Here is a 25,762-nt window from a genome sequence, read left to right as displayed (position 1 = left end):
CAGGCTCTAACCCCCCCTTGCTCACATTTGACACCACTTTAGTCTCAAACATCATAGTGTTTACAGGGCTTCTCCTGACCTGCTCTGATGAAACCAAACCTGTATCTGCACAACATCACTTCACCTCAAGGTCACATTCACACATAAACCTGATATGCAGCTATCTGCGCCTGAGATATCAACAGCCCAGATAATAATTGGTTGTTATAGTATGCCTGATTCAGCAACAACACAAAAATATTATTGGATTATTGCATAATGGCTACATATACCTAGGACTCAAGTTGGTGTCAAAAAACGAAACGTCCATGTGTATATGTTGTCTCGTGTATGTGTTCTCCATCGTTTTGTGTTTCTTTGTATTTTCCTTTGTTTTAATGTATGTGAAAATATCAGGTAGTCAGTCAGACAGCACATTTTGTATACTATACTGTGTAGACAGTCATATTATGCAAGAGAGGCATTTAGAATAGGGCCTACAGTAATGTAATCAGTGAGGTTTCAGCGGCTGAGAGGGGATAGTGAAGACAGCCAAAGAGACTTAGATTGTTCAAGATATTTTGGGTGACCAATAGACCTCTTGTGCTCTAAGACAGGGAGGTAGGCTATAGCCATAAGATAATGTCTACTGCGGAGTGTTAAGGCATGCTGTATGGCTCGTAGTACAGTCTCCATAGTGCACAACCTCTAGTCTAGTGCATAGGGAAGTAGAGTAGAAGGCCCAGTGTATAGTGCCCTGGCCACTGAGTGTGTTGTCTTTGTTCATAGTGAAGTACCTGGGCCTGCTGGCCATGTCCAAGATACTGAAGACTCATCCCAAGTCTGTCCAGTCCCACAAGGACCTCATCTTGCAGTGTCTGGATGACAAGGACGAGTCCATCCGCCTGAGGGCTCTTGACCTGCTCTACGGCATGGTGCGGATAAGGGAAAGGGGGATACCTAGTCAGTTGTCCAACTGAATGTATTCAACTGAAATGTGTCTTCCGCATTTAACCCAACCCCTCTGAATCAGAGAGGTGCGGGGGGCCTGAATTGACATCCACGTCTTCGGCGCCCGGGGAACTGCCTTGCTCAGGGGCAGAACGACAAATGTTTACCCTGTCATAAACCTTCCGGTTACTGGCCCAATGCAATAATCACTAGGCTACCTGTCATAGCACATGGTCATTGAAAACACACTTACCCTAACCCCATGTCTTCACCACACCTATACCTAGCCTAGCGGTTAGAGTGATGGGCCAGTAACTGAGAAGGTTGCTGGTTTGAATACCTGAGCTGACAAGTTGAAAAAATCTGTCGGTGCCCTTGAGCAAAGCACTTAGCCCTAATTTGCTCCACCTATTAAGGCTGACCATGTAAAACAACAGATTTCACTGCACCTATCCGGACAATACAACATTTTTCGATCTACTCATGGGGAAATGTCTTTAGCTCAAGAACCTACCTGATTCTGTTGATAGCCTAATGACTCCAGGGGGGTATACTACCTACCTGGTTTGAGGAGGTAACTTTGGACAACTCTGAGTTCAACTTGGGATAACCGCTAACATGAAATTGACTCACCTTTTAGCCAGGTGAATTTATATGGCAACAAATGCTTCAGAACTAACCTGCGCCGGCGAAGGCTAACTCCATTTATCCTGAGTGAAGTCTGAGCTGTGAGTTGAGGACCAGTGAAATCAAATCCCCCCCCCCCTCGCAAATGTTGCGTCATCATGCCCTTTATTTGGGGAAGAGACAGATTTTAAAATAAATAAATACCACATTACATATTTAGTAATGACTGGATGTATTTGAAAGTAAACGCAGAGTAAAACTGATGTTCTAAAATAATTGTATTGATAGGAGTGGGTAAGAAGGTGCTGTGAAAGATGGCATTCACTATACGTAATAAAAGCAAGACAGAACTTCTAAAAGCTTCTTTCACATCGTAGCCTGCTGAATTTGCAAGATGGATTTTCTTTCATGTTGATTTAGTCAACAATGTAAAAGTGGCACTGACTCGCCCATAGATTGATGTTTCAGCATTGTTCCAATGTGTGGAGTTTGGCGTGTGACGTGCACGTGCAGTTTCAAGCCTGCTAGAGTTAGCAGTTAACAGTTCACCAAACCCACAGTTCGGGACGTATTGTGGTTTTGGGGTCAAGGTTAAATTAATTACATTTTTAAATGCCATTCGTATTGTAAAGCATTCACAATGTTCCTGGCATTGTCTGTTGTGCCAGGATTATTATCTTGGGCCTCAAGTTTTCACTCTGATGCTGCGTCTGTAACCATGTGGGTTGTGGGAATTTACCAGTTGTGAAGTCGTAAAAACCAATTGGATGCATTCATGTGATTTTTAACTCGTTGTGAAATGTTGAATAACTAATGGCCAGCAAGCTGCGTCAACCATAAACTAAAAGTACAGCTCTCGTGAAAAAGTACCCATTTGTCGTACTTCAGTAAAAGTAAAGATGCCTTAGTAGAAATTGACAAGTGAAAGTCACCCAGTAAAATCCTACTTAAGTACAAGTATTTGGTTTTAAATATAAAAAATAATTTCACATTCCTTATATTAAGCAAACCAGATGGCACAATTTTCTAGAATTTTTTAATTTACGGATAGCCGGGCGCACACTCCAAATGAAGCGTTTGTGTTTTGTGAGTCCTCCAGATCAGAGGCAGTAGGGACGACCAGGGATGTTCTCTGTTTAGTGAGTCCTCCGCCAGATCAGAGGCAGTAGGGACGACCAGGGATGTTCTCTGTTTAGTGAGTCCTCCGCCAGATCAGAGGCAGTAGGGATGACCAGGGATGTTCTCTGTTTAGTGAGTAGTCCGCCAGATCAGAGGCAGTAGGGACGACCAGGGATGTTCTCTGTTTAGTGAGTCCTCCGCCAGATCAGAGGCAGTAGGGACGACCAGGGATGTTCTCTGTTTAGTGAGTCCGCCAGATCAGAGGCAGTAGGGACGACCAGGGATGTTATTGTGATAAGTGTGTGAATTGGATCATTTTCCTGTCCTGCTAAGCATTCGCAATATAACGAGTAATTTTGGGTGTCAGGGAAAATGTATGGAGTAAAAAGGACATTTTCTTTAGGAAAATGGAGTAAAAGTTGTCAAATGTAAATAGTGAAGTACAGTTACCCCAAAAACTACTGAAGTCCTTTACACCACTTATGTTTCTAATTAAATTATAAAGTTAGCTTTTTAAAAAAAATACTGTTTTGTTGCATTTTTAACTGGCCCAAAATTCTGCTATAGAGGCCATTTCCTTAGCAGTTAATGTCAGAGGTCACCATGTGGGAGAAGTAGGTGCTCAGGATGATAGATGCGTTTCCCACTAGTAATTGCCAGTAAGAGGGCCGTTCAAGTGGATTTTCCCCAGTTGTATGTGGTAAATGTCTACTTCCATCTTGCTTATGAGCGCACCATGGCACTGCCTCCTACAGTGCCAGATGTGTGCTTGTGACTCTCATAAAGGGGGAGTATCTGTAGCACGGTACATCTCCCACTCCGGGTTAATGTGATGGGCGGTCACTGTTAAGCGCAACACAGGGTGCACTGGCCACTTAATTGAAAACTTTGGCTTGCTTATATAGAGCGAGTACTACCCGTTTGCTGAGGTGCACGAGGTAAGTTCGTAATGTGGCTCAAGCACTTTTCACGAGGTGCTGAAACCTCCTATTCTCAATCACTGAGAAGGGGTGCATATCCAACTGTAAAATATCTAAACATAGCCTACCTAGCACACTTGTAATTTCTTTAGCCTGGTCAGACTCAGCTGCCAAGTTCTGGTTTAATGCAGAGGGGCAATGATGTTTCTTTTAGTTTGTCTTGCTCCGGTATACTGGGGTGATGTCGGTATAAATGTGTCAAAATACAGTGGGTTCGGAATGTATTCAGACCCCTTGACTTTTTCAACATTTTGTTACATTACAGCCATATTCTAAAATTGATGAAATCATTCCCCCCCTGAATCTGCACACATTACCCCATAATGACAAGGCAAAACCAGGATTTTAGAAATTTGCACATTTGATTAAAAATAAACTGAAATATTACATTTACATTAGAATTCAGACCCGTTAGTTACTCAGTACTTTGTTGAAGCACTTTTGGCAGCGATTAAAGCATAGTCTTCTTGTGTATGACACTACAAGATTGGGAGAAACTCCCCAAATACAGGTGTGCCATTCTTCTCTGCAGATCCTCTCAAGCTGTGTCAGGTTGGGTGGAGAGCGTTGCTGTACAGTCATTTTCAGGTCTCCAGAGATGTTCAATCGGGTTCAAGTCCGGGCTCTGGCTGGGCCACTCGAAGGACATTCAGAGACTTGTACTGAAGCCATTCCTGTGTTGTCTTGGCTGTGTGGTTAGGGTCGTTGTCCTGTTGGAAGGTGAACCTTCGCCCTAGTCTGAGGTCCTAACCTGCTCCAGAGCGATTTTCATCAAGAATCTCTTTACTTTGCGCTGTTCATCTTTCCCTCGACCTTGACTAGACTCCTAGTCCCTGCCGCTGAAAAACATCTTCACAGCATGATGCTAACACCAACTTGCTTCTCCGTAGGGATGGTGCATGGTTTCCTCCAGACATGGCGCTTGGCATTCATGCCAAAGAGTTCAATCTTGGTTTCGTCAGACCAGAGAATCTTATTTCTCTGTGTCCATTATGTGCCTTTTTGCCAACTCCAAGTAGGCTGTAATGTGCCTTTTACTGAGGAGTGGCTTCTGTCTGGCCACTCATAAAGGCCTGATTGGTGGAGTGCTGCAGAGATGGTTGTTTCTCCCATCTCCACAGAGGAGCTCTGTCAGTGACCATCGGGTTCTTGGTCACCTCCCTGACCAAGGCCCTTCTCCCCCAATTGTTTCGTTTGGCCAGGTGGCCAGCTCTAGGAAGAGTCTTGGTGGTTTCACACTTCTCCTATTTAAGAATGGTGGAGGCCACTGTGTTCTTGGGGACCTTCAATGCTGCAGACATTTTTTTTTGGTACCCTTCCCCAGATCTGTGCCTCAGCACAATCCTGTCTCTGAGCTCTATGGACAAATCCTTCGACTTCATGACTTGCTTTTTGCTCGGACATGCACTGCCAACTGTGGAACCTTATACAGACAGGTGTGTGCCTTTCCAAATCATGTACAATTGAATTTATCACAGGTGGACTCCAAGTTGTAGAAACATCTCAAGGGTGATCAATGGGAACAGGATGCACCTGAGCTCAATTTTGAGTCTTATAGCAAAGGTCTGAATACTTATGTAAATAAGCTATTTCTGTTTTTTTTTTTATCAAACCTGTGTTCACTTTGTCATTATGGGGTATTGTGTGTAGATGAGGATTTAGAATAAGGCTGTAACTTAACAATGTGGAAAAAGTAAAGGTGTCTGAATTCTTTCAGAATGCACTATATTTGAGGAGTCTGCAGACTGCTGCATAGGTGATTCTCGTTGAGCGTGGAGACATAATGGTAATGTTTTGTCCACAACTCTGTCCATCGCCGTTGTAATCTAATGTTCCCAAACTGGAGATTTAAACGGTGATTGAGGATCCTCAAAATCTGGTTTATCGACTCCCTACACTCATCTATTTTATTATTTTTATTAAGTTTTCATTATTACGTTATTATTAGTACAGAACTCGTTTTTGGCTGCACCTCACAAAAGGATAATTTCAAATGCGGCAATTTAAGATTTTAATTATGATTACAACGTACGCATAGGCTCTAGTTGTTTTAAGATGATATCCTGAAATGTTTTTTCAGATTTAGTTGAGGCATAGACCTACAACGCAGTAAGCATAGCCTATAGGTCTAGTGTTTTATATATTTTATGCCATTTTTGTATTTTTTCGGATTCGCATTGCGGACTGAATTGAAGTCCCTGGTACGAATGTGAACCGTTACACCCCTAGTTAGCGGCAGGCGGACAAGCAATATCCACCATTGTAGTACGGATGAACCCTGAGCTGGAATGTGAAGCTAGATAATTTCAGTAACGCCTCGGTACATCTAGCTACGTACTGGTCACAGTACAGTTTCTGATTGCCCCATGCCTCTGTTTCTCCATGGACTATTTGTGTCCTCCCAGGTGTCCAAGAAGAACTTGATGGAGATAGTGAAGAAGCTGATGTTGCACGTCGACAAGGCTGAGGGAACCACTTACAGAGATGAGCTGCTCACCAAGATCATCGACATCTGCAGCCAGAGCAATTACCAGTACATCACCAACTTTGAATGGTCAGTACAACTTACTGGAGGGGCCTATAATTGTCTCTGGTTCTTTACACACTTTTAAACTCATACTTTCTGTGATCATGAGTCATGGATTACCTGTCATTTAGGGGCCTACCTTCCACTCACCTGTCTCTGAGGTCATCCGTCTGACTCTGTCCTGTGTCCATCTCTCAGGTACATCAGTATCCTGGTGGAGCTGACCCGTCTGGAGGGCACGCGGCATGGCCACCTCATTGCCTCCCAGATGCTGGACGTGGCCATTCGGGTCAAGGCCATCCGAGCCTTTGCTGTGGCCCAGATGGCTACTCTACTGGACAACGCCCACCTGCTTACCGGCAACACACAGCGCAACGGCATCTGTGAGGTTCTCTATGCCGCCGCCTGGATCTGTGGAGAGTTCTCAGAGTATGTATTCATGTCTATTCCTCTTCTGCAAGAGTACACACGCTTTCTAGCGAGACTGTTTTCCACTAACTAGCTAATATCAGGCCAGTTCAGCCCTATATCATTGACTTATCCCTCATCCAGTACCTTCCTCCATCTCCCCCCAGACACCTGGAGGAACCCATGGCAACACTGGAGGCCATGCTGCGGCCCAAGGTGGCCACCCTGCCGGGCCACATCCAGGCTGTGTACGTGCAGAACGCTGCCAAGCTGTTTGCCACGGTGTTGCGGGGCCAGGAGGGGGCGCCAGCGGACAGCACGGTAGCCCAGGAGACCAGCCAGCTGCTCATTGACAGGCTGCCTCTTTTTGTCCAGAGTTCCAACCTGGAGGTGCAGGAGAGGGTGAGTCACACATCTAACCTCCGGGGGCTATTGGCAATTTGAAAGGCGAATACCTTTTTCACTATGCATCTTTCTTTGCCCCCCCCTCATTCCTCTCCCCTCTCCAGGCCTCCTGCATCCTGCAGCTGGTGAAGTACATCCAGAAGCTGCAGCAGAAGGATGTAGAGGTGGCTGAGGAGGTGACTGCTCTGTTTGCTGGGGAGCTCAACCCTGTGGCCCCCAAGGCACAGAAGAAAGTACCTGTTCCTGAAGGGTCAGTCTGCCTGCTGCTCTCTTACTGACAATGCTGTTAAATTAAGCTTATAGTGATGCACAACATAATACGTATATTTTTTATAGTACTACTTTATGCAGCCCATTACACAATTTTCGATATTGCAAAGTAGCTTTGTTTTTTAGTCTGTCTTGCAGACTATTGAATGTCAGTCTGACTGAGCCGTATATAAAGTGTATACACAACATCAACAGAGACTTTCTGATTCCATTTAAGCGCTAAACACATCCCTATTGGACAGTACAGCTGGTGAGAACGTGTTATCTTGGTTTTGTCCCCAGACTGGACCTGGATGTGTGGATCAACGAGCCTCCGTCTGGGAGTGAGTCTGAAGACGAGGGCAGGAAGTCCAAGGGCAAGGCAGTGTTTGCCAAGGACGAGTCCAGACACACCAAGCCACGCTACACTGAGGTGGACGAGAAGGAACTGGCCAAGGTAAGATGGCAATGTATAAGACAATCACTGCTGTAGACCTAGTGATATACAAGCTCCTCAGTTCTTTCATCAGTTGATCTGGTGTTAAATGTTTGCTGACACCAAAGAGGTACACTGGTACACACCACTCAACCATAATATAAATACAATAGAGTTTTCATATGACTGACTTTATGCTGTTTCTCCCTCCATCCAGAGGAGAGAAGTAAGGAAGGCAGAGCAGGCCAACAACCCATTCTACATCAAGGCCTCCCCCTCCTCTCAGAAGGTACGCAGAGCATCATTACCCAATTGGCAGCTAGTCTTGTGTGTTATCCTGACTCTTGCAGAAATGTAATTAATTACACATTTCAAACTACTTCCATCTAAATATGATCATTTTAATGGACTAGGAGCCTTCATGTTGTATGTTCTTCACATTCGTGTGTTATAGTTCCTGTGTGTAAGACTTGTTTCTGTGTGTGTGCAGGTGTACCAGGATGGTGTTGGTGTGGAGCACATTCCAGTGGTGCAGATTGACCTCAGTGTGCCTCTTAAGGTCCCAGGTCAGTCTCCTCTGACCACTAGATTATAAACTACTGATTTCAATGTACAGTGTATCAGTGAGTGGTTTGCACACAGCACTCTGTATCCAAACCTAACCCATCTCCCTCTTTCTCTCTTCGCCTCTGTCATACCTTAACCCATCTACTGTGTCATAACTTATCCCCTCTACTGTACCGCTCTCACTCATCTCTCTCTCTGTCGTAACTTAACCCCTCTACTGTACTTCTCTCTCTGTAACATAACTTAACCCCTCTTTCTCCTTCCTTCCTTCGCTCTCCCTCTTTCTTTCTCCCTCCCGTTTGGTTTAGGGATGCCAATGTCAGATCAGTATGTGAAGCTGGAAGAGGAGCGTCGGGAGAGAAACAAGGCAGACAAGAAGAAGAAGAAGGACAAGAAGAAGAGGGAGAAGGGCGAGAAGGGCCGCCGGAGAAGGGGGGACTCTGGCCCAGAGAGCGAGGAGGACATCACCCCCGCACACATGGTGGACATCGTCACTGAGGAGATGCCAGAGGTAGGGATTTACACATGGTGTTCAGAGTAGAGGTCTTCACGGATCCAAAAGTTGACCTTTTCCGAAATGGAGATGGGACTTTCCCACCCAGACTCGAAATGCATCAATATTTTTTTGAAATATAGAGACCAGTTCCATATAGATCTGGTCAGATCCAGACCTGGTCCAATCCGAGTGATGGAAGCAGCTTAAAATGTACTCTTTTTTTTTTCTCCCTAAGCGACTATTAACCAGAGCTGATAAAGCACGAGGGGAGGGAGGTGCCGCTCTAGCAGGCGGGGGAGTGAGCGAGTGACACGGGGAGCAGGGAGGGAGAGACTAGAGACAGAAGCCAACCAACAAGCTGACTCACTATAGTAGACTAATAACTGCCATAGCTAGGTTATTTATCATCAAATATGATTACATAGTACCTGTCTTGACAGCATCAAACTGGGAGAAGATAGTTATGCTAACTAACTTTAGCTAGCTAGGCTAACTGAGGCTGAAGTGCATGCACTTTCTCATTCTACAGTTACTTAATATTCTGTATGGACTTGTTATTTGTATCAGCCTACCTGTTGGCTCTTGGTTGTTGTAGCCTATCCTTCTCCTTTTAATTCTATCTTCCATTGATTTGTTATCTTCTGACTTTTTCCACACGGAGGCTCTGACTGTAGCCTATTGCTGCTTTGACTTATGATTGGCCAGCAGTCCCGTTCAGCTCTGTACGGGCCCTTCTGAACACGTCAGTTAATATTACACCCACCCAAGAGCCGTGACAATCATATCAGATCTGACCCAGATCTGTGACATTATTTAGAATTCTGGATTGGGTCTCGGATATTCGGGATCCGTGAAGACCTCTAGTTCAGAACATTTCATATAGGAATTTAAGGGGAAAAAGTGAGCCCAAAACCTCATGAAAGGGGCTCAGGCCAAGAAGCCATAAAACATTTGTTATATTGAGTGGTAATTCACATTTTAATTTCATATTAAATGCAAGGATGTTATTTTACGCTGTCACTAACTTGACTCTCTTCCTGTCTCAGAATGCCTTACCCAGTGATGACGATGACAAAGATCCCAACGACCCCCACAAAGCTCTGAACATCGACCTGGACAAGTGAGTTCACTCATCACTGACCTCTCTGTATTACAGCTGTCCACTAATGGATTAGTATGAAAGAGCAGGCTATATAAACAGGCTGTGCTATTATATACTCTGCGGGGGTGTATAATCTCTTCCTGGCACCAATGATGAGAGATTGGTGCTAGTGCTGCCCTGGCTAGGCCCTTCCCATCCACACACACTCCCTCTCACTGTGCTCTGCTCTGTGGTTCTCTCCCTCTGTCTCTCTCTCTCTCTCATGCACACACACCTCTCTGTCCCCTTGCCCGAGCAGTTTGCTGGCAGCATCTCGCAGGTGAGTACATTCTCAGTGTCAGGAGGCCACGTCTGGGCCTGCATACTAAACTGACTGATCTACTGTCTCTCGGTCTCACGCCTGCCCCCTCCCACTAACATAGCATTGCTCTCTCTCTTCATCTGATTCTCTCTCTCTCCGTTTGGGCATGATGTGACTTTACAGTTTAAAGTTTGATCCCAGTGTTCAACTACACTATTTTCTCCCTCTCAGCCCTACTCCATTTGAAACCTTCTACAAGCTCCCTTCAGAATATCAGCATTCCCTCCTTCCAAACGTGTTATTGTGGCAGGCGCTGAAGAAAAGCGCTCTTCTCACTAACTTAAACTCTCGTCACATCAACCTGTTTTATAGATGGAGTTAATTGATTTCTCAGTGGAACTGCTGATTTTCTGAAGTCCTAACTCCATCACCAGTACTACTCCTGGATGACTACCGTGCTGCTCTTATTTTAATCCTCACCCAATTCATTGGTCTTCAACATAATTGCTAATTATTTGATTAACCTGTTAATGGGAGTGTCCCTCCTGACCCCCCCCCCCCCCCCCCCCCCCCCCCCTTTGAAGGTTTGTGTTTGAGATGTCGTGCACCTGAGTGGATGGCTTTGTCTCAACTAGCTTCCTTTCCTAAAAGGAGACAAGGAAAAGACGCTAGTTAACACTTGATGCAGCAAATGGCTGTGGTTTGACCAGAATCCCCATGCACACGCATGGCTGTGGTTGTAAGTGTGTCTACTTCTCTTTGTGCTCTCAGGCCCCTGGCAGACAGCGAGAAGAAACTGCCAGTCAGGTCACACCGTCCTGACGAGGTCCTCAAGAGCCCCATGGAAGACAGGCAGGTGGTGGAGGTTGTACCAGAGCCCAAGAAAAAGACAGGGAAGGAGAAGAAGGAGAAGAAGGACAGGAAGGTTTGGCTCCATCTTTATTTCTTAAGAATATTTTACATATTTTTGACGTTTGTTTCCGTAGTATATTTATTGACTTGAGGATTGTGTTTTTTTGTAATTGTAGAAGAGTAAAGAGAAGAAGAAAAAGCACAAACAAGAGGAAGAGGAGGATCTTATGGGCGCTGGGTCAGAGGAGCCTGTCCAACCAGAAGAGACCAAGGAGGTGGCAGCCCCGCCTCCTGCCTCTACACCAGAGGTATGACGTCACAAAGGGAGGGACTACCTTTTATACAGGGACTATATATATGGCTGTCTTCGGGAAAGTATTCTGAATTTTTCCACATTTTGTTAGGTGACAGCCTTATTCTAAAATGGATTAAATCGTTTTTTTCCCTCATCAATCTAGAAACAATACGCCAAAATGATTAAGCAAAAACATTTTTTTAGAACTGTTGGCTAATTTATAAAATACAAAAAAATATATATCACATTTAACTAAGTATTCAGACCTTTTACTCAGTACTTTGAGGAAGCACCTTAGGCAGTGATTACAGCCTTGAGTCTTCTTGGGTATGATGCTACAAGCTTGGCATACCTGTATTTGGGGAGTTTCTCCCATTCTGTAGATTCTCTCAAGCTCTGTCAGTGTGGATGGGGTACGTCGCTGCACAGCTATTTTCAGGTATCTCCAGAGATGTTCGATCGGGTTCAAGTCCAGGCTCTGGCTGGGCTACTCAAGGACGTTCAGAGACTTGTCCCGAAGCCACTGCTGCGTTATCTTGGCTGTGTGCTTAGGGTCGTTGTCCTGTTGGACGGTGAACCGCCGCCCCAGTCTGAGGTCCTGAGCGCTCTGGAGCTGGTTTTCATCAAGAATCTCTCTGTACTTTGCTCCGTTCAGCTTTCCATTGAGCCTGGCTACTCTCCCATTCCCTGCCACTGAACAACATCCCCACAGCATGATGCTGCCACCATACTTCACCGTAGGGATGGTGCCAGGTTACCTCTATACATGATGCTTGGCATTCAGTTCAAAGAGTTCAATCTTGGTTTCATCAGACCAGAGAATCGTATTTCTCATGGACTGAGAGTCTTTAGGTGCCTTTTGGCAAACTCCAAGTGGGCTATCGTGCCTTTCTCTGAGGAGACTGCTTCTGTCTGGCCACTCTACTATAAAGGCCTGATTGGTGGAGTGCTGCAGAGATGGGAGAACCTTCCAGAATGACAACAATCTCCACAGAGGAACTCTATAGCTCTGTCAGAGTGACTCCAATAAAGTTGTAGAAACATCTCAAGGATGATCAATGGAAACAGGATGCATCTGAGCTCAGTTTCGAGTCTCATAGCAAAGGGTCTGAATACTTACAGTACCAGTCAAAAGTTTAGACCCACCTACTCATTCAAGAGGTTTTCTTTATTTTTTATTTTCTACGTTGTAGAATAATAGTGAAGAGATAACAACTATGAAATAACACATATGGAATCATCTAGTAACCAAAAAAGTGTTGAAAATAAAAAAATATATTTTGATTTCTTTGAGATTATTCTAACCCTTTGCCCTGACGAGTTTGCACACTATTGGCATTCTCTCAACCAGCTTCATGAGGTCGCCTGGAATGCATTTCAATTAACAGGTGTGCCTTGTTAAATAGTGGAATTTCTTTCCTTATTGTGATTGAGCCAATCAGTTGTGTTGTGATAAGGTAGGGTTGGTATACAGAAGATAGCCCTATTTGGTCAGACCAAGTCGATATTATGGCAAGAACAGCTCAAATAAGCAAAGAGAAATGACAGTCCATCATTACTTTGAGTGACTTTCATGTCTTAATCTGGATTTTTGTGCAGTCTCAAAAAACCAAGCGCTATGATGAAACTGGCTCTCATGAGGACTGCCACATAAAATGAAGACCCAGAGTTACCTCTGCTGCAGAATACAAGTTCATTAGTTGCCAGCCTCAGAAATTGCAGCCCAAGTAAATGCTTCAGAGTTCTAACAGACACATCTCAACATCAACTGTTCAGAGGAGACTAAGACTGCGTGAATCAGGCTTTCATGGTCGAATTGCTGCACAGAAACCACTACTAAAGGACACCAACAAGTAGAAGATACTTGCTTGGTCCAAGAAACACGAGCAATGGACATTAGACCTGTGGAAATCTGTCCAGATTTTAGATAATTGGTTCCAACTGCCGTGTCTTTGTGAGACGCAGAGTAGGTGAACGGATGAGCTCTGCTTGGGTGGTTCCCACCTTGAAGCATGGAGGATGTGTGATGGTGTTTAATTTAGAATTCAAGGCACACTTAACCAGCATGGCTACCACAGCATTCTGCAACGCAATATGCCATCCCATCTGGTTTGGTGTTAGTGGGACTATCATTTGTTTTCCAACAGGACAATGACCCAACACACCCCCAGGCTGTGTAAGGGCTATTTGACCAAGGAGGAGAGTGATGGAGTGCTGCATCAGATGACCTGGTCTCCACAATCTCCCAACCACAACCAAATTGAGATGGTTTGGGATGAGTTGGACCGTAGAGTGAAGGAATAGCAGCCAACAAGTTCTCAGCATATGTGGGAACTCCATCAAGACTGTTGGAAAAACATTCCAGGTGAAACTGTTTGAGTGAATGCCAAGAGTGTGCAAAGCTGTCAAAGGCAAAGGGTGGCTATTTGAAGAATCTCAAATATAAAATACATTTGGATTTGTTAAGACTTTTTTGGTTACTACATGATTCCATATGTGTTCATAGTTTTGATCTCTTCACTATTTTTCTACAATGTAGAAAATAGTAAGGTAATGTAAGTTCACACCTGAGTCAATAAGTTGTAGAAACAAACAGCTTTTTGGCTTCAAGTCTCTATGCTTTGCACACCTGGACTGTGCAACATTTGCCCATTTTATTATTTTCTAAATTCCTAAAGCTCTGTCAAATTGGTTGTTGATCACTGCTAAACAACCATTTTTAGGTATTTTCGTAGATTCAAGTCAACTGTAACTCGGCCCCTCATGAACCTATTCACTGTCTTCTTGATAAGCAACTCCAGTGTAGATTTGGCCTTGTTTTAGGTCATTGTCCTGCTGAAGGGTGAATTAATCTCCCAGTGTCTGGTGGAAACCTGATTCAATCTGCTTTTCCTCTAGGATTTTGGCTGTGCTTAGCTCCATTCCATTTATTTTATAGCCTGAAAAACCCACCAGTGCTTAACGATTACAAGCATACCCATAACAGGATGCAGCCACCATTATGCTTGAAAATATGGAGAGTGGTACTCAGTAATGTATTGAATTTGCCCCCAAACATAACACTTTGAATTCAGGACAAACATGTAATTGCTTTGCCAAATTTGTGCAGTATTACTTTAGTACCTTGTTGCAAACAGGATGGTTGTTTTGGAATATTGTTATTCTGTACAGGCTTCCTCCTTTTCACTCTTGTCTGTTCAGTTAGTGTTGTAGAGTAATTACAATGTTCCATCCTCAGTTTTTTTCTTATCACAGCCATTAAACTTTAATTGCTTTAGATTCCTGATAGGTTTCATTCTCCCACAACTGAGTTAGGAAGGACACCTTTTATCTTTGTAGTGATTGGGTGTATTGATAAACCATCCAAAGTGTAATTAATAATTTCACCATACTCATAGAGATATTCAATGTCAGCTTTTAATTATATATTTTTTTACCAATAGTTACCCTTCTTTGTGAGGCATTAGAAAACCTCCTTGGTCTTTGTGGTTGACTCTGTGTTTGAAATTCACTGTTCGAATGAGGGACCTTACAATGATCTGTATGTGTGGGGTACAGAGATGAGGTAGTCATTAAAAAATAATGTTTAACAAACAATCTACCTGCGGTGAAACAGCTTAACTTTTACATTACGTTCAGTCATCTAGCAGACCCCAGAGCGACCCACAGGAGCAACCAGGGTCAAGTGCTGCGACCAAGGGCATGTCTATAGATCTACCACCAAGTCAAATCGGGAACCTGAACCAGCGACCTATCGGCCACCGGCCCAAACTCCCAACCACCAGGCCACCAACCATTCAAGACCCCCTCCCACCCCCGGTTCCCCTAGAGCTGCCCCTCAAAACCTTTCCCTCCACTCCGCACCCCCAAACCCTACGCCATTTTTTTTAAATAGATTTGTTTATTTTGAAAAACATAATTCCACTTTGACGTTATGGGATATTGTGTGTAGCCATTGACAAATTTATGTTTAATCCATTTTTTAATTCAGGCTGCAACTCAATGTGGAAAAAGTCTAGGGGTGTGAATACTTTTTGAAGGCACTGTTTACTTAATTTAACCTGCATTTAATTATACACTGCTCAAAAAATAAAGGGAACACTAAAATAACACATCCTAGATCTGAATGGATGAAATATTCTTATTAAATACTTTTTTCTTTACATAGTTGAATGTGCTGACAACAAAATCACACAAAAATGATCAATGGAAATCAAATTTATCAACCCATGGAGGTCTGGATTTGGAGTGACACTCAAAATTAAAGTGGAAAACCACACTACAGGCTGATCCAACTTTGATGTAATGTCCTAAAAACAAGTTGAAATGAGGCTCAGTAGTGTGTGTGGCCTCCATGTGCCTGTATGACCTCCCTACAACGCCTGGGCATGCTCCGGATGAGGTGGCGGATGGTCTCCTGAGGGATCTCCTCCCAGACCTGGACTAAAGCATCTGCCAACTCCTGGACAGTCTGTGATGCAATGTGGCGTTGGTGGATGGAGCGAGACATGATGTCCCAGATGTGCTCAATTGGATTCAGGTCTGGGGAACGGGCGGGCCAGTCCATAGCATCAATGCCTTCCTCTTGCAGGAACTGCTGACACATTCCAGCCACATGAGGTCTAGCATTGTCTTGCATTAGGAGGAACCCAGGGCCAACCGCACCAGCATATGGTCTCACAAGGGGTCTGAGGATCTCATCTCGGTACCTAATGGCAGTCAGGCTACCTCTGGCGAGCACATGGAGGGCTGTGCGGCTCCCCAAAGAAATGCCACCCCACACCATGACTGACCCAACGCCAAACCGGTCATGCTGGAGGATGTTGCAGGCAGCAGAACGTTCTCCACAGCGTCTCCAGATTGTCACGTGCTCAGTGTGAACCTGCTTTCATCTGTGAAGAGCACAGGGCGCCAGTGGCGAATTTGCCAATCTTGGTGTTCTCTGGCAAATGCCAAACGTCCTGCACAGTGTTGGGCTGTAAGCACAACCCCCACCTGTGGACATCGGGCCCTCATACCACCCTCATGGAGTCTGTTTCTGACCGTTTGAGCAGACACATGCACATTTGTGGCCTGCTGGAGGTCATTTGGCTTGGGCTCTGGTAGTGCTCCTCCTTGCACAAAGGCGGAGGTAGCGGTCCTGCCGCTGGGTTGTTGCCCTCCTACGGCCTCCTCCACGTCTCCTGATGTACTGGCCTGTCTCCTGGTAGCGCCTCCAAGCTCTGGACACTACGCTGACAGACACAGCAAACCTTCTTGCCACAGCTCGCTTTGATGTGCCATCCTGGATGAGCTGCACTACCTGAGCCACTTGTGTGGGATGTAGACTCCGTCTCATGCTACCACTAGAGTGAAAGCACCGCCAGCATTCAAAAGTGACCAAAACATCAGCCAGGAAGCATAGGAACTGAGAAGTGGTCTTTGGTTACCACCTGCAGAACCACTCCTTTATTGGGGGTGTCTTGCTAATTGCCTATAATTTCCACCTGTTGTCTATTCCATTTGCACAACAGCATGTGAAATTTATTGTCAATCAGTGTTGCTTCCTAAGTGGACAGTTTGATTTCACAGAAGTGTGATTGACTTGGAGTTACATTGTGTTTAAGTGTTCCCTTTATTATTTTGAGCAGTGTAATTTCTGGTCAAGGTTTTTCTATAATTTAATGAAGGCCTGTAGGTCAGATAGACCCTGGTCAACTGTGGGGGCAATAGCATACACAACAGTATCAACAGCATACAATTCCAGGTTAATTTGTCAATGTAAACAATAAAAAGTTCAGGACCAAGAATTGACCCCTGCAGGTCACCTTTCGTTATGCTCAGAAAATCTGATTTAACACCCTCAGTAGATGCACATAGTTTTCTGTCCAAGTCATTTTGAAACCATTTACATTCAGCCTGGTGTAGGCCAATTTGAGGAAATCCTCTGAATTAGCAGTGCGCGATCAACAGTATCGAAGGCCTTTGACAGATCAATGAAGAGGGCAGCACAATGTTGTCTTTTGTCCATACAGTTAACAACACAATTTATAGCTAGGGATGCAGCAAAGATAGGTTTTAGACCAGCTCATAGCACTGACTGGTGTACGTTTAGGATACAGTTCAAAGATAAGAAAGATCTTAGCTGAGAATTAATGAAGTATTCTAATATTTTAGCTAGGAAAGAGTTTTTATAAATAGGGTGATTTAAAAAAATATATATTTAAAAAAAGTATTATTTAGTTTATAAGGGTCTCCACCTTTTTTGAAGGGGGAGTACATGGGCCGCCTTCCAAATATTGGGGATAGTGCCAGATATAGTCATTGGGTTAACATATGGGTTAATGATTCCACAATCTGGGGGGCAGAGAGCTGCAGCAAAAAATGCATATCAGCCCCAGTGGATTCTTATATATATATTTTTTATTTATTTATTTTATTTATTTATTTGTGTTACATCAATCTTAAGCAAGGCATAAAGTACATCACAGGTAGTAAATTGTTTAAATGAAAACAAAGATTCACTAGAAGTTGACCGTTAACTGTCAAGTCAGCTAGAGGCGGGCAGAGGGAAGAGCAGTTGATTGACAGACCAGGGTCAATTAAACCACAGTTTCTCTCAAATAAAAAGCTTGCCGAGATAAAAGCATCACTTATCCCATTCTTCTTCGTTAGGATACCAGAGTCAGACAGAACTTGCTAAGGCAGGGAAGAAGATGAATTTGTATGCTTCAGTGCATTTACTGTTTTCCAAAATTCAGAAGGATCCCCAGCAGTCAGAGATGGAGCTTAAAAAGTAACTTGATTTATCTTTCTTAAGCAAGATAGTACATCTGTTTCTCAGTTGTCTGAAAGATTGCCAGTCCACTACAGTCAGTTTTCCTTGCTTTGGCCCAGGCAGGATTTCTCATCTGAATGAGCGCTGAAGGTCTAACCCTTGGTTTTCTCTTTGACACTGAATTGTTTAAAAGGGGCGTGTTTATCAGCCAGAGGAATGAATATGGAGGATACATTTTCTAGAGTGAACTCTAAGAATACAGGAGGCAGGGCTTAATCACAGTAGAACATGTCATGTAAAAACCATTGAGAATAACTTTAGAGTGAGTATTTTGCTGTCTGGTATCTCTAATGCATACTATAGGACAATGATCACTGAGGTCATATGCCACTAGACAAATATTTATAGGGGTTATTAGTAAGAATTAAATCAATCAATGAGGAGTTAATCAATGCACAATTACATTCTGTGTTGGGTATTTTGTCACTCCTGTAATTCATCTACATCTATTGTAACTCTGACACTAAATAATTTGCAGCTAAACTAGGAATTAGATTTGAATTAAGAGTTTGCTTGACAGAGAATTTTCTTTGATCATTTTCATTCATCAAACATCGTCATTGCTGCTTTCAAGCCCCCTCCCTATCAGCAACAAAGATTAAATCAAGTATCAGTATGAGTTCTTAGATTTCAGTGCTCCTAGTCTCTCTTTTGAAATACTTGATTTATTCATGAAAAGAACAGTGTAATCTCTGTATCCTTTTTCATGATGAGGTAGCACTAAAATGTTTAACCTCTCTGGCCCCTCCCTTCCTCCCTGTTCTAGGCTTCGGATCTGGATTTCTGGCTCTCAAATGCTCCAGTGCCCTCTAACCCTCAGGTTGAGTTCCTCTCTCTCTTAGTCATTCCTTGTTGTCATTTGTGTTCTAACAGCACCTCTCGTGTGTGCTTCTTTCTTTCCTTCTTCCATTCACGCTTCTCTCCTTTCACGCTTACATTACTTCCTCTCTCTCACAGGGCACATAACCCTACTCGTTCTTGGGCTGTGGTTTTCTGTTTGCAATTGTGTTTCTTAGTGTTGGTTGTTTTTGTTTTGCTCAGTGTGTCTGTTTCTCGTCAGTGGTGGGTTCACAGTTGTCAAGTTCAGGGGCCTCAGAGTGTCTGGAATCTTGCTGACAGTTCCTGTTGATCAAGTCAAACCACTGCAACAGTAGCACAGCTCTTCATGTGTATGACTACATTATAGACAGTGTTTTTGACGACTGACTGAGTGTTTGTCTACATACCCTGTGTGTTCAGACTACGTCTAGCCCAGAGCAGCTGTCAGACCAGGCGGGAGACTGAAGAGGACTGTACAGTATTCAGTTTGAGCTTAGACTAGGTCATAAAGTTACTTTAAGGTCTCTGTGACCCCACACTCTCTGTCCTCTGTTCTGCCCCTGCTGTATATGACTGTTTCAATCAGAATCTGATCATTGGTCTGTACATTTGTTTTGGGGCTCTGCATGTTGAGAAAAATGTATAATGAAAGCACTTTGTTTACATCACACCAACCGTCTGCCCTCAGGAAATGGGCTGTAAGTCTATCAGTCACCCAAATGTGACTTCGCACATCCTGTTTGAACCTGTTCTGTTTTTGTGTGTTTTTGTCTATGATCGTTCCACTAAAACACAGATATTGACAATGGGTCCATTGGAACAATGTCAGCATTAAAGAACTTCTTAACAACAAACAAATTACTACAACTAACCCAAGCTACTATACCTGTACTTGTATATGATAAATAAATGACAATGCGTGCTGTATGTCAGTAGTCCTCCTAAATGTGTCCAACTAACTTTATTGATGTGTGTGTTGACAGGCAGCAGCTGCCCCTGCCTCCACCCCTAGGACGGCATCTGGTATGGCTGCCGTGGCACCAGACTCTGAGCCTGAAGAGGCCAAAGACACTGAGCCGGAGGAGACTGTGAGTCACTCCACTGATGATGCCATAATCACGAGACAGAAATCTTAGCTGTTACTAAGGATTATTCAGTAGACTACCACAACAGGATACTGTATTTTGACCGATCTTGTCTGAGCACTTCCCCATTGGACATTTTCACTCCCGCTTTCTGAATCGACTGCCCGTCACTTAAACCCCTGCTTGTTTCCCTCTCAGAAATCCTCCACGCACAAGAAGAAGAAGCAGAAAAAGGAGAAGAAGAAAAAGAAGCACCACCATAATCATAGCGATGGGGCCGGAGACGAGTCTGTGCAGAACGGCACTGTGGAGGAGGAGGAGCCTCTACCGGTCAGTAACCTGTCACCATTCACTCTGTCAATTAATCCCTTTCCGTTATGTCAAATCCCTGTCCGCTGGACGTTTAATTCATAGATAAACTCTAATTTTCATTGTTTGGTTTTGGTCTGTTGACACACCCCCACCCTTTGATTGGCACAGTCAAGTGTGCGTTGTGTATACACTGCCTGTCTAATAGCATATACATAATCCACACGGCAGTCTGGTTTCCTTGTTTGCATATTAAGTGACGGTTGAGAACTGACCAGACGCCTCTCTTGTTACAGCCCATGTCCAATTACGCCCTGCTGGCTGAGAACTCCTACATCAAGATGGTGAGTGTGATTGAGAGAGAAGCTTGGCTGAACTAAAGATAAATACTATTATATATTCTATGTGGATGGCTGATGATATGGGAACTGAGAAGGGTCATTTTAACATAATATATAAATACTATATGTGGATCTCTCTTTCTCTCAAGATGAAGCAGGATGCTGATAAGGTATTGGCTGAGGTTCTGTGAACTGCAGGCTATGGGTTTTACAGGAGAATCTTCTAGATGTGCTGTGTGGTTGTGACTTAGACTGTGCCCCCCGGCTTAATCACCCTGTGATAACCAAGCTCTTATGCAGAGACATGCAAAAATGGGAAACCGTGACCCTGTTATTCAGAACACCATAAGCCAGGGGCATCCTCTTGAGTGTGTGTGACGTTATGGTTCTTTACTATCAATGCTTCCAGATTGCTTATGAAAAATCACATGGGATTCATGTTGGGATTGGAATGGTTGAATCGATTGGCTGGTTTGCTGTGGTTTTGCATGCAAGTCAATCTGCTGGGCTCCTTGTGTGAACACTGCTGGCTACGGAGTGGATCGACCTCCGTTTTATCTCTCCCCTCATCCTTCTCTCTCTCTCCCTCGCTCCCCACCTCCAGGTGTGTGACATCCAGGGGAATCTGCAGGACGGTAGCCAGGTAGTGGTCTCTGTCATCTTTGAGAATAAGTGCGACAGCTTTATCAAGTCCATGGAGTTCAACGTGCTGGACTCTCTCAACTCCAAGCTGCAGCGGCCTGATGGAGCTGGCCCACACGACGGCCTCATCGTGCCCTTCCAACTGCCCCCCGGTGAGGAGAGAGCGGGGATGGAGACTATTATTGAACTACATTCACTTCCAAATATTAAAATTCCTGTTTTGCAGCCAGACTAATGTTTGATCTCCTCTCTTGTTCCTCAGGGATCTCAAACGAGGCTCGCTTCATCTTCTCAGTGCAGAACATCGTGATGCCCCAGAAACTGAAGGGAACCCTCACCTTCATAGTCAAGGTGAGTTAGTCTATCCCACCACAAAGTCCCTCACATCGCCCCTGCTAGCACTCTGTCTGTGAGTCTGTCTGCGACATTGACTCTGGATACAGTCTCCTTCACTGCTCAAGGTTTGACTGACTTATTTCTCATCCATAAAATCATATTATTGATCTTCTGCTGTTATGTTCTCTCACAGACTGATGATTCCTCCACTCACGAGAAACTGGACTTTAAACTGCACTTTACCTGCACCTCCTACCTGATCACCACTCCCTGCTACAGGTCAGTGCAACTAGCTGCCCTCAAAGAACCTCATTCTGCTGTTCAGTAATGATGAACGTTACCTAACTGTAGATTTGGAGCTATTGGCTTTGTGTGTTGTGCCCTGATCTGAACTCATGATTAAACTGCTATGTGATGTGTAGTGAATGTGATTGCTGCTGTTTGCAGTGATGCGTATTCTAAGCTGTTGGAGTCAGGGGACCTGAAGGGGTGCTCTCTGAAGCTGGAGGGAGTTAATCAGCCCTTCCACCATCTACTGGCCAGAATCTGCTTCCACCACCACTTCTCTGGTGGGTACACTAGGACTGGAGGAAACTGGTGGAAGGCAAAAGGGAGGGAGGGGGATAGGGACTGGGATACAGGGGAAAGGGTGAGGTATTCGGTGAAGGGACCCAACCATTTTTGGGGTGTTTATTCTAGTTCGCCTTGTCCTCTTGCAAAAACAAACCTCTTTGAATAAGCATGTCCACTTTAAGATGATGATGATGATGATGATGATAAAGACCTTAGATGTTGAGATTGCATCTGTTCATAGATTAGTGTCGGGGTGGCAGGTAGCCTAGTGGTTAGAGCGTTGGTTTACTAACCAAAAGGTTGCTGGATTGAATCCCCGAGCTGACGAGGTACAAAAATCTGTCATTCTGCCCCTGAACAAGGGTAGGCCGTCTGTATAAATGAAAATGGGTTCTTAACTGACTTGCCTAGTTAAATAAAAGTGTCAATAATCCATGTCAATAATGGACTGAATGATATAACAAGCTTACGGTTGTGTTCTTGTCACTTTACCAGTTGTGGAGAGGATCGATTCCTGTGCCTCCATGTACAGCAGGTCAATCCAGGGTCACCATATGTGTCTGCTGGTCAAAACTGTGAGTAGCTCTACTCCTCAGTCAGGTGTCCAAAGAGCCACATGTTGGATCCACATGTTCAGACAACTCAAATGAGATAGAAGGTTGTGAGTTGTTATTGTAACCTTTGCCCTACGTCTTTGTCCCTGTCCATTTCAGGCTGATCAGACCGTGTCCATCGATGCTAAATGTGACGAGCCGGGGCTGCTTGGGAATGTGCTGGATGAGATCAAACTCACTTTTTCTCAGTGCTGATTGTGTCTGACAGCCACTTGGTACCCCCTGTTAAACCCCCTCGCTCGCTAAAACACTCCGTTTCACCCTATTTATTCATCTTCAGATTCACAACTCTCCTTTCTTCGCTCACTTCCCCACTCCCCCCTGCACTCAGACGTGTTCTTTCCACATCAGTAACTTGCTCTATGCTCACTCCCTCTGTGCAATTTTAGTTCCTCTTCCTTGTTTCAAATCTCTTTTCCACTGTCAAAAAACTTGTTTCACCTGCTCCCCACTTCCACACCTCTGACTGAACTCGTGCCCATTCTCTCTCGCTCATCGGCATTACAGTCTGTGACGGTCATGTAATGTAATCTGACAACTGGACTTTTTTTGTTGGTTGAATTGTGTTTTTACTGTTTCAGGTTGTTTCTGTTTGTTGCTGTTTTTGTTGATTTCTGCCACCTGTCTGCGCCCCCCTTGCATTAAGCATCAGCGTGCTACCACTGCTCTATAGTCCTGGTAGCATGCGTGACTCACTCTGACTGGCCCTAGATGGAAACATCATGTAAACTGAAGGAGACTGAACTCCTGAGACCCACCTCCAACCCCCCCCCCCCGCTCCAACTGTGCTAAGCTTCAGTTTGACCCGTGCCGCTGTAACATATCAATCCCTGTAAGAATTGAAAATGCCTGAGCTGGAAAGTTATACTAAGAGTGTGTTGGAATCATCTCAAAGCGTAGCCATACTCGAAAATAATGTTTCTGCATCTGTCTTGCTCTGTCTCCTATTCTAGACATGGGTAGAATGGGATCTTTTTACAATTGTCTGATTTATTGCTTTGATTATGTTGTAATGGTTGACAGATATTTAACTGCTCATCTGCTGTGCTGTTCGAGACCTCTTATCTCTCTTGCCTCAGGCATGTCTACCACAGTATCTGTAATGAGTGACCGAATAATATAGAACTTCTCATTGCTCTGCCTCTGTTTCTCTTTATTCACTTGTGACACATTTAAGTGAAGGCTAGCTATCACATATTGCAGCTAGAGCCTCTCGCATAGCTTTGCTATAATAGCAGGCTTCAAATATCAATTTGTTGTAGGACTCTCATGTGTTGATCTACTTAGTTTGGGATCACCTATGGGAATGAAAGGCTATTGTAGTCATACAGGCATAATTTATTCTGAGAGATCAATGGCACTTGGTTTCGTATTTTATTTTCAATCAGTATTAGTCAAGGTGGCTTCTTGTTTGCTACTCCCTCCTGTCTTGAGAAAGCAAAACATTCAGCCCGTCAATAAGACGTTTGTCTGTCAAATCATCTAAACCTCTTGCCCCTTGCCACTTTTACACTCCAATACATCTTACGCGTCACTGATATACAGTCATAAACTGATCTTACTCCAGTGTTATTCTCTCAGAACTGCCTTGCCACATCCTGCGCATTGACAATATGATGAACATTAATGTTCATAATTTTCAATGGCTTCTTCCTTTTCATGACTTGCTCAGAGGTTACAAGTTTGCTCTGTAGTTACTCTCAACATGTCTCACTGCCTGGTCCAGCACGACGTAGTAGCAACTTTAAACTGATCCCATAGTTTGTATCCCGACTAACCCTCATTCCTGTCTTGCAAGCGTGGATGATGTTGGTCTCCTGTTGGACTATGGGTCAGCCATTCCACGAGTGTCTTCTGTCCCATGTTGGTGTGAAGAACTGTTTTTCAGCGACGTTACCTACAGAATGTCCTTCCTAAAAAAAATGATTTGATTGGCATTACCGAATGAAACGGTTACTTTTAAATAATACATTGTACTAATTATGAACATTTCTTGTGCGGAGTATTTAATCAATGTGTATCTTGCATGAGTAGGAATGTATACTTTTTATTATTTTCCCTATCCAAGGATAAACTTGCACACAAACTCCCTCGTCATTACTTGATTGTCTTTTTTTTCTATTAGTTTTTTTTATTTTTATTAAGTGAAAGTTGACTTCATTCTACAGTTTGATGGTATTGTAGTTTTATCTGTTTAAGTCCATACAATAAAAAAAAAAAGATGTTTTAAATGATTTAACATTGGGGAAGGGGGTTCTATTTGGTGGCATGGCGCTGAGAGGAAGAGGCTCCAATTCAGTAGAGAAGAAAGGTATTGTGATGCTATTCAGAGAAGATACCCACTTTGTCTTAATTATTTCTCTGGTAAATTGTGATTGTCATGCTGAGGTTGGCTTGTGACATTAAAATATACTCTCATTGCTCTTTGTTTGAAGGTCCTGTCCAACTCATTCATTCACAATTCGCTGTAATATGTTTTAAGAGGGGACTACATAAGCAAGACAATATTAGTCGACTGACATATCAACATTCCCTTTAAAGAACGGATAAGTCTACCCAAATTGAAATAAAGGCTGAGCTGCTTTCACATCTTTCCTTTGACTGATTCATTATAATTCCTGTTTTGTATTTGTATATTCAGTGAAATTGCATGTACTTTTCTTTGTGTGCAAGTCTGAATAAATGATCAATGTAGCTTGTGTATACTGAACAAAAATATAAATGTAACAATTAGATTTTACGAGTTACAGTTCATAGAAGGAAATTGGTAAATTTAAATAAATTGAATAGGCCTTAATCTATGGATTTCACATGACTGGGCAGGGGCGCAGCCATGGGTGTGCATAGGCCCACCCACTGGGGAGCCAGGCCCAGCCCATCATAATGAGACTCCCCCCAACAAAAAAGTCCTTTACTACAGACAGAAATACTC

At 43.8% G+C, this 25,762-nt stretch overlaps 1 protein-coding gene across 9 annotated transcripts in view; it reads left to right on the top strand.

The window, feature by feature from the left end:
- Positions 1–25,762, top strand: part of LOC110524334 (AP-3 complex subunit delta-1) — a 43,419-nt gene that overhangs the window by 9,202 nt on the left and 8,455 nt on the right. The window contains exons 12-35 of one of the 9 annotated variants that reach the window (XM_036978085.1): positions 769–914; positions 6,062–6,210; positions 6,382–6,612; positions 6,759–6,993; positions 7,101–7,246; positions 7,549–7,702; positions 7,899–7,970; positions 8,172–8,247; positions 8,557–8,759; positions 9,791–9,864; positions 10,145–10,165; positions 10,919–11,072; positions 11,176–11,307; positions 18,878–18,931; positions 19,914–20,018; positions 20,214–20,345; positions 20,621–20,668; positions 20,815–20,835; positions 21,270–21,459; positions 21,570–21,658; positions 21,837–21,922; positions 22,091–22,212; positions 22,712–22,791; positions 22,930–23,054. In XM_036978085.1, coding sequence (XP_036833980.1) covers positions 769–914; positions 6,062–6,210; positions 6,382–6,612; positions 6,759–6,993; positions 7,101–7,246; positions 7,549–7,702; positions 7,899–7,970; positions 8,172–8,247; positions 8,557–8,759; positions 9,791–9,864; positions 10,145–10,165; positions 10,919–11,072; positions 11,176–11,307; positions 18,878–18,931; positions 19,914–20,018; positions 20,214–20,345; positions 20,621–20,668; positions 20,815–20,835; positions 21,270–21,459; positions 21,570–21,658; positions 21,837–21,922; positions 22,091–22,212; positions 22,712–22,791; positions 22,930–23,025 — 2,816 coding nt within the window. In that variant the 3' untranslated portion in view covers positions 23,026–23,054. Of the gene's footprint in view, positions 1–768; positions 915–6,061; positions 6,211–6,381; positions 6,613–6,758; positions 6,994–7,100; positions 7,247–7,548; positions 7,703–7,898; positions 7,971–8,171; positions 8,248–8,556; positions 8,760–9,790; positions 9,865–10,144; positions 10,166–10,918; positions 11,073–11,175; positions 11,308–18,877; positions 18,932–19,913; positions 20,019–20,213; positions 20,346–20,620; positions 20,669–20,814; positions 20,836–21,269; positions 21,460–21,569; positions 21,659–21,836; positions 21,923–22,090; positions 22,213–22,711; positions 22,792–22,929; positions 25,418–25,762 lie in introns of those variants that run through there. The other 8 variants (XM_021603878.2, XM_021603877.2, XM_021603882.2 and 5 more) reach the window with 8 other exon arrangements.

This window comes from Oncorhynchus mykiss, chromosome 5 (assembly GCF_013265735.2).
Source record: "Oncorhynchus mykiss isolate Arlee chromosome 5, USDA_OmykA_1.1, whole genome shotgun sequence".
Lineage (NCBI taxonomy): Eukaryota > Metazoa > Chordata > Actinopteri > Salmoniformes > Salmonidae > Oncorhynchus > Oncorhynchus mykiss.
This window is presented reverse-complemented; position numbering and strand designations above follow the sequence as displayed.